The following is a 21,120-nucleotide window of genomic DNA, read 5'->3' as shown; positions in this document are numbered from 1 at the left end:
CCTCTGTCAGAAGAATTTCTCTTCACATTCCTAATTGTTTCCTTTGCTGTGCAAAACTTTTTAATTTGATGTCATCCTACTTATTAATTCTTGGCTTTATTTCCCAAGTTTTATGGGTCCTATTGAGAAAGTGGCCTGTGCCTACATACTAGAATGTTGGTTCTATGTTTTTTTTTCTGGGAGTTGCATAATTTCTGGTCTAATTCCTGGGTCTTTGATCCATTTTGAGTTGATTTTCATGCAAGGTGAAGCCTAAGGGTCTAGCTTCACTCTTCTATATATGGATAACCAGTCTTTCCAGTACCATTTGTTTAAAAAACTGTCTTTTCTCCAATGAATGTGTTTGGCGTGTTCTACAACCTTTATCCTAACCTGGTTCCAGCTTGAGGAGCAACCCCTTGACTTTGGTCACCTGACTTTAAAACTGTACCAGCATTTCCAGTTGGTTTGAACCTTAAAATTTTACCACCCAGAGATATTGCTCTCATTAGATTCTAAATCTGTTAAATCATTTTTCAATTTAAAAAAATCTTTTTGAGATACTGGGGATTGTACCCAGAGATGCTTTACTATTGGGTTACCTCCCCAGCCTTTTTTTTTTTTTTTTCCCCTAGCCTTTTTGAAAAATTTGAGACATGGTCTCACAAAGTTGCCTAGGGCCTCACTAAGTTGCTGTCCTTGAATTTGTGATCCTCCTGCCTTAGCCTGCCAAGTTGTTGGAATTATAGGCTTGCCCCACTGTGCCCAGCTTACTTTTCAGTTTCAAAGAAAGAGGGAGGGAAAGAAGAAACTTATCAGAATTAAGACCACCCTAGGAATGTTCTTAATCTCTTTTTTTCAGCTTTTGGCTGACATATGCAACTACAGAATAAATATAACCTTCCCCTAAAGTACGAAACCAGTAGCTTCTGGTCTAGTGTTCAGAAAGACACATTGCCTGAAGGGTAGGGCTAGTGATGTGGTTCCAGTGGCCTCTGCAAATGAGGTCTTGCCAACAACCAGTAGACAGACACAGTACCAGCACTGTCCTTGGGTTTCCAAGTTTCATGGGCAGGACCCCTGTTGGAGGATGGCTGCAGGGCTCTCCAGGGCACAGCCTGGATGAATGATGCCAAACTTTCCAGGTACAGATAAGTCAACCACATGAGAGCTGAGGAGGCACTGGTATGAGCAAGAGGTCCCCCAGACATTCGGGCCAAGTCCTTCATGAAGGTACAGTTAGGAACCCAGACACCTACAAGCTGTGGACCTCGATCACGCAGCCCAGGCATACTGCAAGCAGTGTGGCTTTGCGGCAGCTCTTGAGGTGGTACAGTGTCCAGTGTCGCTGAGCTGCTTGCTGAGCAGGCCAGGCCACACAGCATGTCTATGGAGATGGCCACTACAGTGCTAGCATGCAGTCCAGGCATGGGGCCTGCACGGTCCCACTCCCTGGGAGCTGCAGCAGTCCGACCTCTGGAGCAGGGCCCAGCCCATGGGAGGCCATGGGCCCCTCACCCAAACCCATCTCTCTTAGGTCATTTTTTTTTTAAATTTATTTTTATTGTAAACAAATGGGATACATGTTGTTTCTGTTTGTACATGGAGTAACAGCATACCATTTGCATATTCATATATTTACATAGAGTAATGATGTTTGATTCATTCCATTATTTTTTTCCATCCCCCCCACCTCTCCCACCTCTCTTTTCCCTCTATACAGTCCCTCCTTCCTCCATTCTTGTTCCCCTCCCACCCCCCCCATTAAGTGTCATCATCCGCTTATCAGTGACATCATTCCTCTTTTGGATTTTTGAGATTGGCTTATCTCACTTAACATGATATTCTCCAATTTCATCCATTTGCCTCTTAGGTCATTTTGAAGTGACTGCTTCCTTTTCTGTTTCTGTTTTGTTTTGTTTTAATGTGGGCTACACCACTCAAACCTCATAGGCTTCTGTGGGCAGTGTGGCCCTATCTTTTAAAATAATTTCTTTTGAACCATTACTCTATTTTGGGGGGAAGGGGGTTATGTATAGGCTGCAAACTTCAAAAACTTCAAAATGGTGTGAAGTGAAAAGCCAGTCTCCCTCCTCCTCCTGACCAAAGTCCTACAGTACCATTTTCATTCGTTGGACGCCAGCATACTTCTTGTTATTTTATTTTAGTGTTTTGTAGTATCCATTCAGAGAGAGTATACTGCTATCCAAGCCCACACACACAGCTCTTACATACATAGCTATATATACCTCCCTTTTCCTTTCCACAAACAGTAGCATGTTATTCACACCATACTGCACCATTCACAGATTTATCATGTAGCTCATTTCCATCCAGAAGCCATAGAATTCCCTTAATTAGATGTTCCATAATGAATTTAACCAGCTCCCTACTGATGGACACTTAGATTGTTTCCATGGTAGTGAAAGTTTAAAGGGATTCCTTCCCATATGCGAGTAATTTATTTTCTACGTCTTCTGGGTAATAACATACACAATCTTAAATTGATTTTCTATTTCTTCCTTTTCTCAGTCCCCTTCACTGCCAAGTCCTACTCTCATTCATTTTTCTTTCGCTCTCTTTTCTTTCGCAGGCGGGGGGGGGGGGGGGGGGGTGGTTGGGGGGGCGATATTGGGGATTGAACCCAGGGTCTCCTGCATCCTAGGCAAGTGTTCTACCATTGAATTATACCCCCTTTAAATTTTTTTTTTTTTTTAAACAGGGTCTCACTAAATTGTCCAGGCTATAGCATGCATGAGGCCCTAGGTTTGACCCCCAGTTTGTATGTATGTATGTATGAATGAATGAATGAATGAATGAATGAGTGTAAGAAGGAAGAAGAAAGAAATAAAATTGCCCAGACTGGCCGCTCAAACTTGTGATCCTTCTGCCTCAGCCTCCCAAGTAGCTGGGATTACAGTCATGCACACCATGCCAGGATCTCTATCTTAGTTGACATCTCTCTCCTCTCTAAGGCTACACTTCAGTTCTGTATAAGCATCTTCCCAGATTGACTCTAGTCATAATTTTGCCTCCAGTTCCCCTCACCCCTGCACCCAACTTTAATATATTCAGCACACAGCTTTAGGAATCATCTTATAAGATCATTGCTTTAATTATGCTTCTTTACTACCCCCACCAGAAAACTTTAAGCAACTTCTCATTTATCAAACTCAAATCCTACACTCTGGACTTAATTTCACCTAATCCTCCTCCAAATCTTGCAGTATATTATCCCCAATTTATAGCCAAAAACCCAGAAGTTTGGAAAGACTTGTTTTGTTTTTACTGGGGATTGAACTTGGGGCCTTGTTCATGATAGGCAAGCACTGACCTACATCCCCAGCACCCCCACCATTTTTTTGTTATTATATTTTTTATATCTTTATTTTATTGATTTGTATGTGGTACTGAGGATCAAACCCAGTGCCTCACAAGTGCTAGGCAAGGGCTCTACCACTGAGCCACCACCGCAGCCCCTCCCCAGCCCTTTTTAAAAATTTTATGTTGAGACAGGTTCTTGCTACATTGCCCAGGCCGGCCTCAAACTTGAGATCACTCCACCTCAACCTCCTGAGTGAAGTGGTATTACAGGCTGTACCACCACATCCAGCTGAGATTGGCAATTTACTCAAGTCATCTAGTTAGTGCCCGCCTGGCTGAGCTAGGATGTGAATTCTATTTGTCTAACTGCAAGCTTTTAATCATACTGCATGGTGACGTGAGGATTAACTGAAAGGATCTATGTGACAGCACCCAGCCAGAGCCTCACATGGCCACCTCCTTCCCATCACTCAGGCCGCAGCCAGAATGTCACTGCCAGAGGAGGGACTTTCTTCCTGGGTTATCCTCTCCCCAAAGCAGCAATCCTTCACATAATCCCCTATTTTCTCTCCCATGCTAGGCAAGCACTCTACCACCAAGCTACATCCCCAGATCCTTGCATCGTCTAACTGTTTACCCCATTTTAGTTTCATTACAGCACTTACCATTCTCTGAAATTTATTTCTACATTTGCTTATGTGTTTATTGCCTGTCTCCCTTTATTAAAAGCTAGAGAAGGGGCAGGAACTGTGACTGCCTTAGTTTAATACAAAAAAATGTTTAATAGATATTTATTGCAGAAGTGAATTAATACTTATTTATAGAGGAAATGATTTTTCTTTGCCTTCTGTGAGTAAAAAAAACAATAATTCAGCATAAATCAATCTTGGGGGGAGTACTAGGTATTGAAATATTCAAAAACAAAGGGGAATTTTTACTGTAAGTAGGAAGTAAAAAAATAATGATAATACTTAAATCCTCATAATACCATGCTGCAGTAGTTACTAACATCATGGGTAGGGGAGATCCAGGATCAGAACCATGCACTGGTTTGTTTGAGTTAATAAATGGAGGAGCTAAGACCTGAATTTGGTTTATCTGACCCATGTTCTTAACCATCACACCAGACTGACTTTTCCACGTGAAGTGGGTGGACATAAGCAGTCCGAGTCAAGAGAGTTTTGTCTGTCGGTCAGTGTGTGCTAGGGATTGCACCCAGGGCCTCACTCATGCTAAGCACACGATCTACCACTGAGCTACACCTCTAGCCACAACAATGTTGCTTTTAATAAAGTATTCTTAGATCAGTAATCCCTTCTAAAAAGAAATGCCCAAGAAAACCTGCTATTATTTGCAGAAAATGATTAGAAATCCTGTGAAGAAGGAAGGTCACTTAGCGTATTTACTCCAGTCTGTTCTGAAACACCACAGCGTGTCCTACCTGGGCAGCCTCGTAAGTGATGGTCTTGGTCTCGGTGTGGACGATGGGGACATCTTTGGTGGGGATCTCACTTTTCACAGCATTTGCAGTATCTGAGATGGTGACCGTCTGAGTCTTCACCAGCGGGGGCTGCGAAGCAGTGAAGAAACAGAGTTATCAGGGCCTTGCTGAAGGGCTGGGAGAACTAACCCTTCTGACATTGATCTGATCAAAGCTTTAGCTAGAATCAAGCAAAGGGTGAGCTGAATCTCCAAAGGTGTTTCCCCTGCCTAAGACTTGGACTCTATTCCAGAGTCATCCTGACAGGGCGTCACATCATGAGGGATATTAAAAAGCAGCATTACTGTAATCACTTTCATAAGCTTAATGGAAAACTTTAAGATCAGACAGTTATGACTTGTATTATAAAACACTTCAGATTGACCTTCAGAATTTGAATATAAAATTATTTGCCAAACAGCCATCACTTTCATTTGTCCTTGTGGCTGCACAATTATAATTAAGAAAATCGGCCACATTTCCTCCACTAAATACAAACAGTACAAGAACCAGCAGAGGCACTGGAATGCATTACTCTGGGATTCATTAACTTCTCTCAAATCAATGTCAGACATTCACTTTGGGGTCACTGAAAAGCAGTATTTGGAAAACCAGAAAGAAAAAAAATCAGTTCTACCACCACCTGGTGATTAATCTCAGAATTTCAGAAGAATGAACATTAGTGGAATATCAAAGACCTTCTTGTTCATCTGCTCACCTTCCCCAAGACTCTAAATCACCTTAAAACTACCATTTGACTGTGATTAGGTTAAGTGGCCGTCCACCTCAGCACAGGGAGTTAGTGCCTATGAGCATGGAAACTCCTGGGAGTAGGGTCAGTGGGTGTGGTGGACTGCACAATGGGGCTCCAGTACATCAGTTATTATTTGGGGCCTAAAATCTTATCAAAAGATCAGCTGTCCCTATTAGGAGTCCTGGAAATTTTTGAACATGGTCTCAGAACACTGAAGGTTCCTCACCATGAAAGTCTCCAAAATTCGCCTCTTCCATCACCTATACTTACTTGGACAACTAATAGATGAGCATACTTATATCGGCTTCATGAAGATAAAAGAGCTGGAGTTTACTCCCAAGAGTGTTGTTATCAGGGGAGAAGGTACTTCTAGTCAGAGAGTTGATTCCTCTGAATTAATTTCTTTATTACAATCAAAGGCTTTAATTTTACTTTGTGATTTTGGGGTAAAAAAGCAGAGAGGCCACTACCCTCACCACCACCACCACCACCTTCTCCACAGGACAGAGTCTGGCCCTCTCCCAGAGAGGCATCACATCTGCAGCATCCAATCAGCCACTACCTGGAAACTTCGAATGAGGGTGGGGAACTGGTTACCCACACGTAAGCCAGGAAATGATCCACTTTGTTTTCCAGGTGGCTCTCCTGGTGTGTCATGCTCTTCACTACTGTCTGCCTTTATTTCACCAAATTGCAGCTGCCAGGAAGCTGGTGTTCCTGAGGGCGTTAAGGCACTGGCCTGCTCCTCCACTCCCACAGGTTCCCCACTTGGGCCGCTCGGCGTCTCCTTACTATCAGGAGAGCCGGCTGCCCCCTGCTCCTGCTCTTCTGTCTCCTTGCTGCTTATGGAGAGGGAGCCACAGTTAAAGCTCTGTGGAGACTTCGACGGGGTGGTCATCTGGCTCTCACTAGGCACTACCGACTGCTTGGGGCCCTCCCATTCAGAGTCAGAGTTAGTAGATGACCCTTCTGTCACGACAGCCACCTCCTCTGTGCGAATGCCATTTATACTCTACAAATGAATGAACACATACAAAAGCAAGAAGATTAGGAATAAGTGGTGGAATATAGTGAACTTTGAGAACCAACAATGATTTTTAAGAAGCCTCAAAAATGTTAATACTAACATAAACCGAGAATCTCGGCTCTGAAGGTGGTCAAAAGCAAGAACTGCTGCTATTCGCTACGCTTACTGGCAGCTTAAACAAGCCCAGCTTCATTTTGGTCATATTTCTGTAACATTGTTAATCTGAGAATTAATTCCAGTGTGCCTCACACAGTACCTAGCACTTGGTATTTTTGTGATCTTGGCTGTATAACGTATTCTCTTTAGGAGAATACTTACAGGAGTCATTTTGTCATTCCTGAATACCTACCTCATTACTATGCACAGAACACAGTACAATTTAGGAGCCAATCAAAACATGTTCTTGAGAAGCTGATCAGGCTAAACAATGTCTCTGAGCCTCAGGCAGCATCATGTTAAGATTTTAGAAGCTAAAATCTAGATTAGATTGGCAGGGAGAGAGATACAGGTAGCACAGACACTTTAATCACCGTCAGGACATCAGGCATGCTATCCAAAATGGTGAAATGTTTCTCTGAAAACAATAAAAACGACCAGCAGCTGAGATGCATTTCTTCACAGATGAATGACAAAACACTTCAATTTCCGAGAGAGAGAAATTCTGAAAACACAGAGAGTTTCCTCCTGGGCTAAATACCTCTCATCACAGAAAAAAAGAGTTTAAAAAAGTATGCACGAAAGAAGGTAGCTAAGAAGGTAACATTATGGTAGATGGACCTGTTCCTAAAGTTTAAAGAAATCCTAAGTGCTCTAAGTGGAAGATGAGGAGGAGGAATTCCCATCTGCAGGAAAGGAACATGAACCTTTTGGAAAATGAACCATCTAAGTGAAGCCAAAGGCCAGGGCAAGAAATGTCTGCACATGCTTGCTTGAAATGTGTGTGAGTGTGTGTGTGTGTGTGTGTGAGTGTGTGTGTGAGTGTGTGTGTGAGTGTGTGTGAGTGTGTGTGTGAGTGTGAGTGTGTGTGTGTGAGAGTGTGTGTGTGAGTGTGTGTGTGAGTGTGTGTGTGTGTGTGAGTGTGTGTGTGAGTGTGTGTGTGAGTGTGTGTGTGTGTGTGAGTGTGTGTGTGTGTGTGTGTGTGTGTGTGTGTGTGAAGAAGCACTTAGGCCTTAATTTTCGGTAAGAGCATTTTACCATATTATATACCACATAGGAACCAAATAACAGAAAGGGACTCAAAAAATAAAGTATTCCTGGTATAAATGACAAAGCTGAACCAGCATACATATTTTAATGCTCAAACCATGTTACATTATATTCTTAAAAATTACTGCTACTCCTTACCCCTGTGAGCCAGCCTACTTGTGAACTTTGAGAACCAACAATGATTTTTAAGAAGGCTCAAAAATGTTAATACTAATGTAAACCGAGAATCTCGGCTCTGAAGGAGGTCAAAAGCAAGAGCTCTATTAAGGCAAGAAAAGATGCCCTGCATCAAGAACTTCTGGCCAACTTCACTCCTCAACCCTCTTGAAACATGGGACACAAGAGCATCTCAACAGGCACCAGCTGAATCCAGATCAAGCTGAGCTTTCATAATCAGTGATTCCACACATGACTTAGAACATGAGCAACAGAACTGAGAGACTGACAGCCAGGCTGTTTCTATCTGCAGATCAGAGACACACAGAATATTCTTGCCCACAGTATATTAATTTCCTCATACCTAAAATGAGAATGATACTTGGACTTGTAGAGGTCTGAGGATCAAATACAATAACATATGAAAATGCTTTTTGTAAATTCTAAAGCATCAGACCAATTCATTTAATTTAACCCAACAATTAGCAGGGCACCTCTAATATAAGAAGGCCTGGAGCATGCAAAAATTAATTTGTTGTGACATACAGCATGCTGTGCTACTTTCTAGGGCACTTATCTCACCATTTCTTTTGACAGACAAGTTGCTATAGATGGTTCAAAAACAGATTAGCTAATAATAAACAAACAGGCTAGCCCTAGCTCTGCGGAATCGGATATCCAAACCCAATCACATGGAAAGGAACTTCAAGGCTTCTCCAAACAAATTGTCACAACTGAGAAGGCTACTAATAAGAAAAATACCTAGGAAAATCAAATAAGAGTCAATTTTGTGCCAGTCTGCTCAAACGATAAGTAACAGTCTGTCATCAAGGAGCTATTTGTGAATTAAACATTGCTGAGGCCAGCACCACTTGACCCAAAGTTGTCTACTGCTACAAAGTTGTCTACAATGAGATTAATCTCTTTAGTCCACCAAAGCATATATATATAAGAGATCAGGGTTAAGGCTGTAGCCATAATTATTTCAACTCAACAAATATTTACTGAGCACCAAATATATGCTACTTATTAGAAATAAGAGGAAAACTGTTAACAGCTGGTTTGGATTACCCTACACAGCACTCTCACCTATGGTCAAATCCACCCCTGCAGTTGGCTCTACTGTCTGGATCTTTTGGACAACAGAGACAACTGTTTACCAGCCATCCTCACAGGCATGCCCCACACTAAACTCACCCTTGCCTCGGTCTGGGCCTCTCACCCCAGCTTCCTTCATTATTTCTATTACATCGGTAAATGGCACCAACATCTATCCAGTGTTCCACGCCAGACCCCTGAGAGTCATCTTCAATGCCTGCCTTACACTCGTTCCCAGAGATTACGTGACCACGTCATCTTATTCTATGTTACTATCCCCCTCTCTGTCTGCTTGTCTCTGTTCCCACATTCGCTACCTTCATTCAAGCTTATGAAGCCTCAGCCAGATTATTACTGAAGCTCTCAACAGTTTTTCTTTCTTATCTCAAACCGTTCTTCAATTATGTCCTCCATTCTGTTGCTAAAGTGTCTATTTCTAACTTGAAACACCATTTTTCCAGCTTAAAATCCTTCAGTCGTTCTTCAGTGCTTTTTGGTTAAAGTCCAAACCCTTCAGTAAGATTGAAAATCCTCCAAAATCTGACCCCTACCTCTCTCTCTAGCTTCTTACTGCTACACATCCATATATACCCATCGCTCCCTTAACTCAAAACTATTTGCAGTTTCTAGAACACAGCAAGCTTTCTCCTGCCTCCGGTATTGTAAATATTGTCCCTTCTGGTTGGAAGTCTACCCCTAGCTCAAGTATCAATCCTCTGGGCGTTTTCCAATACCCTCATTACTGCTATCATCTGTCTTTTCCACAGGACTAAGAGCACCTTGGGGAATAAGGACTTTCTTATCCTTACTACATCTTACTTGGCTTCATATCTTATATAGCTTTGGGCACATAACAGATATTCAGTAAAAACTTGCTAAAGGTATATTAAATAAATCCAGGTTCTGCTTTGTCTCAAGCCATTTAATAACTGAAGCATTTAGAAAGGCATGTTTAGAAAGAACATAAACAGTGGCTCACTTGACCAGACCCATTGTCTAGTCCAGCATATTTTGTCTCCTATCAGTGAAATAAGACAAAAACTAATATAACGGCATCCTTACTACACACCAGAGACTGTGCGCCAATCACTTCAATATGTTTTCTCATTTAATTCTTTACAATCTCACTGTGAAGGAGTAAATTTCCCCAATTATATAAAGACAGAGAAATGCAGAACCTAAGCATTCGAGCTAGGAAGTGATGGGACTAGGGCTTGGGTTCTGGTCTGCTTCTACTTCTAAAGTCCATCTTCCAACCAAGGCAGCAGAAGAGACTTCATGTGGGACCAAAGAACATGTCCTATTATGTTCAAAAGAATACAAATCATTTCTTGTTATCTTAAAAATAAACATTATAAAGGTGACAGGTCATCTTAAAAAAAAAAAAAAAGAATAGAAATCAAATCTGACTGTAATTTCAAGTAGTATGAAGTCCACTTAACAGAGTCAGTTCTTAGTGGCTGATATATTTTTAAATATAAGGAGAAAGCTGAGAATTCAGAGATGACTCTGGCCAAAAGAAGATATACAGTCGCCATGACATGAGGCATCCAGAATTTGGCATATGATATCAGTGAAAAATTTTCACTGACAGTATTTTTGCTGCTGGCTATGACCATCAGCAAGGGCCACTGGATTGCATAAGACCGCACAAATGCATAAACTCAATTAGTCTGGAAACCCTAAAGGGATCTTACCAGCAATATCAATTAATATATAGCTGTGTGTGAACTAGCCACAGTGACAGAAAGGCAAAATTGAGACTTAAAGTGATTCATAGGTGTTAATCTAGGCACTGCTTATCTGAACTGATGGGGAATCTATAGCAAGGAAGATGCTACAAGAATAGATCAGCTACCTGCAGGAGGTACTGTACTGATACCCAGTTGGTTTCAAGAATATGAAAAGAAGGCCCATTAGACAAAGGAAGTTGTTTTGGTACTGGGGATTGAACCCAGAGGTGCTTTACAACTGAGCTACACCCCCAGCCTTTTTTACTTTTTGAGACAGGGTCTCACTAAATTGCTGAGGCTGGCCTCAACTTGTGATCCTTCTGCCTCAGCCTCCTGAGTTGCTGGGATTACAAGGGCGTGCCAATACACCAGGATGAATGTTTAACTGAATATGGACACTAAAGATTCTCAATTTCATTTAAAAAGTCAGCTCCTGCTAAGCATAATAATTCAGTATTTTCTGTTTTGTCAAAGGCTTTCTCTTAAAAACTATTTATTCAAAGGGATTGATTATGTCTCATACTCCTCAAACCCAGCGTATACATGTGCCTTGATGAGTTATAAATTATTCCTTCCTTGATTTACAGGTCCCAGATACCATTAACAATAGGTATTTTACTACCCTTCTATTAAATGCAATCTAGTCTTTTACTTTTTAAGTTATTTTTGAATTAAGAGATTTAGATATTTGAAGAGACACTCAAAAGAACCGCAGTTATGCTTGCAGGATTACCTTCTCCTATAAGAATCGCAAAGAGAATACATTCTGAAAACCTTTCCAGAATTTTGCTACTTAAGTAAGAGCCATGTAGGCTTGTCCAGGGGAACCTCTATGGTAATTTTCCCACATCCATTTGGTCACTTGTTCCTTTACAATTTTACTCTTGGGTGGTGACAGAAAAAATAACTCCTTTCTCTACAAGAAAGAAGAAAAAGGTCTGTCTGATTTTCTCTTTCTATATAGTAAAATCCTGGGTAGAGAGTTAAGGACCAAACGAAGAACAGCAGCAGCACCACCAAGCTTGCCAGGGATCTTAAGGGAAGCGCTTCCCCTCAGGGCCACGATTAGATGTTGCAAAGAAGGAAGGAGGCAACAGCGCCAACTTTAAAGACTTGGCCTCCTCTCGATAACGTACCATGTTTCACTTCTCATCATTTAAAAATTGTGTTTTCCTGGGTACTTGCCTGGCATGGGTGAGGTACTGGGTATGATCCTCAGCACCATATGAAATAAAGGTATTAAAAATTGCTTAATTAAAAATTATATTTTCCTACATGTGCCACTGTACACATGTAAAAGACCTTAAGGTATACTAAAATAACATGTATTTTCTTAGTATCTTCATATACAACTTCTCGTATTTTGGTCTGAGTAGTGCATTGATCTTTAAAACCTGAGGAGTCAACTATTTTACTTTTTAATTTAATTTTTAATATTTTATGCTATTTTATTATTTTATTTTATGGTACTGGGGATTGAACTCAGGGGCATTCCAGGGGCATATCTCCAACTCTTTTTTGTATTTTATTTAGAGACACGGTTTCACTGAATTGCTTAGCACCTCCCTAAGTTGAGGAGGCTGGCTTTGAACTTGCAATCCTCCTGCCTCAGCCTCCGGAGCTGCTGGGATTATAGGTGTGAGCCATTCTGCCCCGCAAGAGTCAATAATTTATGAAGGAAATGCAGAAAAATTCTTAATGTCCTGCATGTCTTTAAATAAAATTAAAAATAAATCTTAATCGGTTCCTAAAAAGATTTTAGAAGAATGATAAATGTCCACAACTGCTACAGAGAATAAAAATTCTCTTATGAGTATCAAATCTTGGTAACTTACTGAAGTTGTTTTGGTTTTGTTTTTTAAAATTTTCTCTTTCTCTCTCTCTATTTTTGGTGCTGTGGTTGAACTCAGAGCCTCACACATGCTAGCCAAGTGCTCTATCACTGAGCTACACCCCAAGCCCATGAGTTGGTTTTTGAAAGTCAAAGTCAATGATGATGGACTTAATACATCTACGTGGAAAAGAAATAGCTCAAGTTTAAGTTGCATCCTCATTATATTTTGTCTAATGTTTTCTGATTTAGAGATGACAGGGGTATTCTTAGGACTATGAATTAAAAATGTGGTTATCTCTGTGATTTAATTCTTTAGTATCCTTCTCATTAGATGTCTTTCTCGGGAACAGTGAGGACAAGTACAGGGAATGGTCATTCTCCTGCCAAAGTCATGACAGTAACTGGGAGTATGAATAGTAATGATCAAACATCCCAACACTGATCTAAATAATGTTAGATTAGTGATATATACCATAGGTCAACACCAGCTAACTTCACATCCATCATATATATGTACATACATACACACACATTTACATGTAGGGGTGTGTGTGTGTGTGTGTGTGCACTTAGGATTGAACCCAGAGCCTCTGAGAGACTCTCCCAGTCCCTATTTATATTTCTTAAAATATTGCTTTTGGCAAAGATGCATGAACCAGGGTATTAAAGACATCTAGTCCCTGCATGGAAGTGAGTGTCTCTTGAGCGCCTGAAGTAGACCAAGCCTACAGTCTTCCTTCTGGCTTCTGCGAGCAGGTTCTTAACCAGGTCCTCAGCGTGTGCGTGTGGTGGTGCTGGGGACGGGACTGAGGGCCTTGGGCACATAGGGAGGTGCCCTACCACTGTCCTCAGTATATCTACACTGGGAGCTAGAGCCTTGAAGAAAAAAACTGTGACAGAAGAACTAAAATAGTTATATTACAAGGATATTTAATAAAGATTCCTCGGCCAAGTTCTTCAGAAAAGACACTAGACAGGCTATTTTTAAAGACCAGTCATGAGAAATATACTGTTTGTTAATAAAGAAAATGGGGAGAATACTTCGAGTTAGTCACAAAATCTACAACCACTGTAACACATAATAGTCTCATTGCTCTAAGCCTGGAAGTGCATCTTTCTATTTCGTTATTACCCACATATTTGCTTCCTGAAATCAATACATTTTCCTCACGGAGAGAGCCTGAGATTTAGAATTTTACCTCTCTAGTTACTTTACACAATATAAACAAATCCACCACATCTATTAAAAATACCATTGGTTTTCACAGTCTCTTCATTTTATTTTACATTTTTGTCAAGTAAAAAGAAACTTAAAGCTGGCCTTGCAAGTACTGTATAATGGTAGGATCAACTCTGAAGTGTTACCATCATCTTTGCCATGACTTTGTGGTTTGCTGAAATACAAACATCTCAGGGGAAGTTAGCACATTAAAGTTTGATAAGTGTTTCTGTACTTGAGGAAGAAGGGATCTGTTAGACTTTTAAATAAGATTTTCTAAAAGTAAGTTTTGTTTTTGTTTTTGTAGTCCTGGGGATTGAACCCAAGGAAACTCTACCACTGAGCTATCTCCCCAGCCCTTTACATTTTTTAAATATTGGAACTGGGTCTCATTAAGTTGCCTCAGCTGACCTCAAACTTGAGATCCTCCTGCCTCGGCCTCCTGAGTAGCTGCTACTACAGATGTGCCCCAACCCGCCCAGCTAAAAATAAGTATAAATAAGAAGGAGGGAGTGAACCAAGGTGGCAGTGGAATTGGGGTTGGGGGAGTGCACAGACAACATACACCCACAGAGCACATTACCCTTGCTTTGCAAACCCAGTAAGAAATGCTTTGCACTGCAAATGCCCACAGAACCAGCAGGAACCGAGGTTATCTTGCTAAGCACAGAAGGGAGAAACCCAGCAGAAGAGTCCAGCTCCTGGTTCTTAACTAAAGTAAACAATAAATATTACAGTCACTTAAATTATCAACAATGTCTTTAAAATAATATCCCCAGATGGTCTGCAACATGCAAGCTATAAAATATAGAATCCAATCCTGATAAGATCAGTTAATTGCGAGTGCTCTGTTCCTACATTCTTCTCTTTTAACGAAACAAGGAAAGTTTGGAAAGAAGGGCTTTAAATGCCTATGGAAAAGGTCTAAAAAGCAAAACATATGTCTCTATACATTGATATTTTATAAATGTTTATCATCTCTTTCCTATTTTGAAAAAAATCAGTATTTCCCTTGGTTGTATAATAATCAGTAGGAACACCAACCTGGTGATTAAAAAAGAAACATTTAATTTAAAACACATGTTTTTAAATGGGCACTTGCAATAAAAGATAAATCAGATATGGTAATGGCTTCTTTTGTAAAAGCCATGTGTAAACAGCACATAAAGATGACAAGTCAAACAGCAGTAGCCCATTCTTCAGCCAAAAAAGGAAACAAATGAGGAAAGAACAAAAATTACTGAAAAGAAAAACATTCCCTGCCCCACCCCCACCCCCCAAAACTTGATAAATCATAGTTCTGGTACACTTCTCAGTGGAGAACTCAGGCCGCTAGCAGTTTCAAAAAGAACAATAGAATCACAAACAGTCAAGATGGGGATAAACTAACAACAGAGTTACGTGGGCTAGCCAAAGGCCATTTAAAAGTTCTGCCTTTCCCCTCTACTGTGCTACCTGAACCGCACAATACGGTTCTACTCTTCCGATTTCCTGCTCTTGGATACACCCTCCCCATCTTTTTTTTTTTTTAAAGTGGGTATGCCTCTGATCCCTAAATGGAACTACATCCTTATAGGTGCTTACTGTTTTCTCCAGGAAGCTCAGAGTCATGTTCACGGTACACTGCTACTCTCCAGTATATAAAGCTTACATCTGGATAAAATCTGGATGGAAGGAGCTTATTCGGGAAGACACTGGCTTTCACTAGGGTGGTAAAATTGTTTATTACAGAAAAATAACTCTACAATGCAGCCTTTCTTTAATGAATGCCTGCCAATGTCATTTGCTAATTATGATTATCCTTCAAACTTAGTTTTTTATTTGTTTGCTTCTGTGGTGCTGGGGATGGAACCCCAAGGCCTTGAGCATGCTAGGCAAGTGATATACACAGAGCCACACCCCCAGCTCCTGTAGTTTTTACAATTTCCTAAAAAGTGCTGTTATTAGGTTATCCCCAGAATAGCTGGATATAAAGGCAAACAGCTTTGAAATTCATGCCTGGGTGCAAAATTTTAACTATTAGGTAATAGAAAATTTTGCCTTTACGCTGCACTCACCAGCAAGGACTCCACAGATCAAAGGAACATTCTCACCCCTGAACAGATCTGTAGAAGTCAAAGTGCTTGAGCAAATATTAAAGGTTATACTGAACATGTCTAGGAGGCCAGAAATCTTTGGCAGTCAGTTTTATTTCACATTACGGTGAAGGGCTGGGTGCAGCGATGAAGATGGAGAGGAACGAGCTATAACCAGCACAAAAATTCCAGTCATTTCAGGTGGAACAAAATTAAAGTTGTCGGTAAGATTTCTCAGGAGTCCCAGTTCTAAAAATGATTAAAGTCTTAATAAGCCCTTAAGAAAAACATTATACCCCCAGTTTGATATCTGGAAAACAGCATCTTGATTCCATAGTACTAAATGCAACAGAAAACTATTATTAGACACCAACTGTGGCTTCTCTTCCTGAAAAAACCTACAATCATGAAAATGGCTTTCTTTTTTTTTTTCCCATGGTGCCGGGGATTGAACTCAGGGCCTTGTGCATGGGAGGCAGGAACTCTACCAACTGAGCTATCTCCCCAGCCCCACGAAAATGGCTTTCTGTGCTAACATTTTCAACAAATTCCTTGTGGGAACGAGGCTTTGAAGAAACACTACAGCATTTTCATATTACTCAGACACGGCCACAAGGTACATACTTGAAGCAGTAAATAGACCACTTCAAAATGTAGAGTGTTGGTTTTAAGTAATGGCCTGAATAATACACCAACATCTAGAGCTGTGAAAGCCAGAGAAGGTTCAGCCGAGGTGAAGTCAGAGGGAAAGCCATCTACCTTCTGTCAGTTCCACACCACAGGAACCAGCTCTCCTCGAACCCACACCCACACCCACACCCACTCCACTCTCCGATCCCATCACAGAGGCAGTAGTGGATGGTTAATAACTATTAATTTGTACAATGCCTTAAAAAACCATAAAAGGCAAATTCAGCACATTAAAATGCTTTCAACGGATGAGACAATACACGTGTTGTAGTGACTGGTTAAACCGGTTAGGAAAAAACTGTTTTTAAAAGCTGGCATAAATAAGTCAAATGAGTTCCAAGTTGATTTAAAGCAATATTCAGTGGGCTGGGGATATAGCCACAGTTGGTAGAGTGCTTGCCTTGCATGCATAAGGCTCTGGGTTCAATCCCCAGCACCACCACCACCAAAAAAAAAAAAAAAAACAAAAAACCAAAGAGGTTGTCTCTGTCTAAGCAAAAGGAAATAAATGGACCACAAGGACAGCAAAAATATGCAAAAAGTAAGAGACCGTTCCTAGAAAGTTTGGCTGACAGGCATCTCTTGCTTATTAGCGGAAGCAGCGTTCAGTTCCCTCCCCACTCCTTTTTCAGAAGTGGGTCTCTATGCATTACTGGCTCCTACTTCCCTGATGATTAGTAGCAACCAGAATCTGATTTGTAATAGGATTTATTCATGATGTTTGCATATTAACAGAACAATTAATGTGAGAAAAATATCGAAGAAAATGTTGTAAAAGAGAAGTTCTTTAGCAGATTTCTGTAGGTTTAAAAGTCTTGTTGTACTGTTAGTGGATAAACACTTTATTCAATGGAGTATCAGAGCTAAAATGTTCTGGAAACCCTTCAGATTACAACCATGTCAAAAGGGAACAAAGCCACTTCCAAAAGAATGTTGTTTTATTTTCTCCTGATTTACTGATAATTATTACCCAAACAGGCTCTCTGAAGTGGGGAATTCCCCTCACAGAAATATCATTTTTTTTTGGTAGTAAGAAATAGGGGAACCTTTAAAAAAGTTACTGAAGATTCTTGGGAAAGAAGAATCTTTCTAAAATGTTTCTCTTAGATACATAGACTTGAATTTATGCACCTGCCTGGAACATTAAGTGTGTCACATGCTCAGAGTTAAAAAAAAATAGTAATAACAATTCACTGTCTTTACCATAATTATTATATACATCTCCAAAACATAGCTAAAGAGAGGGTAAATTTAGGAATTACATCTTTATTCCTTAGGGGAAAATGGAAATAGACCCTTTAAAATCTGGAAAATGGAGAGGGAGGGGGTACTGTTGTGGTTATAGTATTTTAGATTCCATTTGAGGTGTACCCTGATGCCACATAAACAGAAATGAAAGTCGTGTCTTTTGTTTTCCATTTCTAATCAGATAAGACAAAAAATACTTCGATAGTGAATAAAGAGGATAACAACTACAGCTCTTCAAAAATGGTACAAAGGCCAAAAATGTAATTAGTCAGTTTTGTGATCTGCATCAGAGGTCAGAAAACTCTGTCCAGCAGGTCAAATTCCACCTTCTCTTTGTTTTTGATGGCTCTGAGCTAAGAATGGTCTTGCAATGTTAAATGATAGGGTAAAGCACTATTTAGTGATACATAAAAATCATGTAAAATTCAAATTTCAGTGTTTACAAACTTTGGGACGTAGTCACGATCATTCATTTTGGGTAGTTTCTGCTGCTTTCACTCTACAATGCAAAGCTGATTAGCTGTGAAACTCAGCCTGCAAACCTGAAAATATTTACTACCTGGCCCTTTACAGAGGTTTGCAACCTCTGGTCTACATAGGGGACAAAACCTAGGGTAGTTTGATATATTTGGTGTTTTTATATCATGTAAAACATAAGAAAACATCCTAAATAGCTCTCTGTAACATATTTTGTGACGACAGACATGTATCCATCTTTGTGTGTGAGATATGTGTGTGCAGTATGCGGTCTGAACCCAGGAGTGCTCTACCACTCAGCCACATCCTTGGGCCTTTTTAAAATTTTATGTTTTTTGAGACAGGGTCTCCCTAAGTTACCAGGTTGGAATCAAACTTGCAATTCTGCCTCAGTCTCCCAAGTTGCTGGGATTCCAGGCCTGCACCCTCATCCTGCCTGGCCCTGTCTTGTTAGCACATTCTAGAGTGAAAACAGTTGATTAGTAGCTTTAGTAAAGGATAAGGGTTTTTATTGAACCAAATTACAAGAGAGGCTGACATTTATCATAGAGGCACACAGAGAATCCTTAAGTAAACCAGGGACCATACAGGATTCTTGGCTACCAGCCATATGGTATATGGTAATTAATTTGGCACAAATTTATATCTCAATATAAGAGATTCTATGTGACAAGTGAAGAGTTCATCCATGGCCATCTGGGATTAATCATTTAATTTAGTTTAACAAATATGGTTGCTGGGATACAAAGGGAACAAACCCAGACCTCTCACTTGTGAGAATCTTACAGTTTTGAGGAGAGGCACAACTAAGAGATGGGTTAACTTTTCAAATATTTAATAGCACATTTTCTGGTGGGGATCTAAATTGTAATCAGAATATTAAACAGAAAGTATGTTTCCATAATTTTATCATAATACACAGTATAAACCAAAATCACCTGGGGCACTCAAGGTAGTCAGACTGTCAAAGAGGGAAAGTGGACTTAGCATGCAGGCTCTGGAAGCATGCTTCCTCAAAACCTAACAGTGATACTGTCAACAGGTTCTGGGCCATAAGAAGCTTCCAAGAATATTAAACTATCCCACCTCTTCTCTATGAAAAGCTGGGAATACTAGGAATTTCAAAATCTTTTGAAAGAAAGGGAGAGAAGAAGAGGGGAAAGGAAAGGAAGGTAGAGAAGGAGGGGCAAGCAACCTTAACAGACTGCAGGGAAACAGTCTGTGGGCAACACAGCCAGAAGGAAAGGGCTGATAAAACACGGAAAACTAGGAAAAAGGAAGAAAGCAGAGGAACACCACGCTAGAAGGAGGAAGGCTGGGAGAGATCTAGATAACAATAAGTTATCTAAGGGCAAGAAGTGTGATTAATTCCAATATGAGAATCATGTTTATCTATGTGAAGAACTATAATGTGGAAGACAGAAAACTCCTTAAAATCCCTGCACTTAGATCAATAAGTAAAAGCTGGAGGGAAACCGATTTGACTAAGAGTAATTTATACACAGACTCAGAAGTGTCCAAAGATGTAATGTGTTATCCTGGGAGATTATGTAAGCATAGGCTGCAAGACTAGCCTCTAAATGGTCTCTAAATCTCTAAATGATATTGTAGAGAAGAGCCAAACATTGCAGGGGAGAGAGGGAGGGGATCTGTGCCCCTGCGTCCCTGAGTACGTAGCAGAGTACCTTGCCATTAGGCAAAGAATAAATGAATGGATGGCAGTAGCCATGTCATTCTTTAATTCTTTTTCTGTTTTGCTGAGATAGAATCCTATATACACGAAGACTTTTTTCTTTTTTCTTTTCTTTCTTTCTTTTTAAATGGTAGTGCTTGGGATCGAACCCAGGGCATTGAGAATGCTAAGCATGCACTCTACCACTCAGCTATATCCCCAGCCTGAAGACTCTGCTTTAAAAAAATGACAGGAGACAATAGAGAAGAAAATGAGAGGCTCAAATGCTTTCACTGATTTGGGACCAGAAGAGAGAGTTCAGATTCTATACCTTTCCTTTCTTTTAATCTTTGGAATGCCTAATTTATTCTGTTATTCACCTAAAAGCAGATTCTGACAAGATTAAGGGCAGGGCACTGTGATCTTCTAGGATATCAGTCATAGAAGATGAGAAATGCATTCTAAAATGTGTTTCCTCAACAGTCTGTCCTTTATACATTTAGTTAGGATATTATTAAAGTGTTTGTGTCATATTCTGCTGCAGTAAATAGGAGATCCTCAGGCAAGAGGGATTACAGCATCAGAAAGAAAAACAGGTTTTCTGATACCACAGACTGTGGTGCAGAGGAGGCAGATGTGGTAATTTCCCATGCCGTGCAAAATAGAGAATAAGAAGTTGTCTAGTTTCTGGTACCAAAATTACAAGTAACAGGGTAGTTTGAGTGTAATTTAAAAAAGTGAAATTTCTATGTGTATCAGAAAACAGTCCTTCTCAAAGCTGTAGAGAATGCTGTAAAGAAGTCAGGGATTTTATGACTTCTATGAAGAGGAGCACAAGGAAAAGCGACTCTGTAGAGAAGTTCTGTATCTCTTTATCAAGCTCAAAACCCTTGGAGGGGGTACAATGAGAAAGTGCTTCATTTTGTTTTTAGTTTTTCTATTTTCCTTTTGTGAATATGTGACCACTGTGTTGAAGCACAAGTATAAATTTTAATTGATAATACCTTTGGGAAAAAAAATCATCGAACTTCTTTCTAATGCCTTTGTGTGTCCTACAGGTTTACTTGTAGAATTATTACAGAAGTGACTTTGAAAAGTAAGAGAAAGTGAATTGGCCTATATGTAAAGAAATTTCAAGGTAATATTTA

The 21,120-nt window shown here is 40.2% G+C and overlaps 1 protein-coding gene across 15 annotated transcripts in view; it reads right to left on the bottom strand.

Annotated features, from left to right (window-relative positions):
• Positions 1-21,120, bottom strand: part of EPB41 (erythrocyte membrane protein band 4.1) — a 164,756-nt gene that overhangs the window by 9,990 nt on the left and 133,646 nt on the right. For 9 of the 15 annotated variants that reach the window (XM_079114308.1, XM_079114318.1, XM_079114307.1 and 6 more), the window contains 2 exons: positions 6,100-6,549; positions 4,745-4,873 (listed from right to left, as the gene is read on the bottom strand). In XM_079114308.1, the coding sequence (XP_078970434.1) occupies positions 4,745-4,873; positions 6,100-6,549 (579 nt within the window). The remainder of the gene's footprint in view (positions 1-4,744; positions 4,874-6,099; positions 6,550-21,120) is intronic. The other 6 variants (XM_079114309.1, XM_079114310.1, XM_079114311.1 and 3 more) reach the window with 2 other exon arrangements.

Source organism: Sciurus vulgaris, assembly GCF_902686455.1.
Source record: "Sciurus vulgaris genome assembly, chromosome: 1".
In the NCBI taxonomy this organism is placed as follows: Eukaryota; Metazoa; Chordata; class Mammalia; order Rodentia; family Sciuridae; genus Sciurus; species Sciurus vulgaris.
The sequence above is the reverse complement of the archived record's forward strand: the minus strand, read 5'-3'. Positions and strand labels throughout refer to the sequence as shown.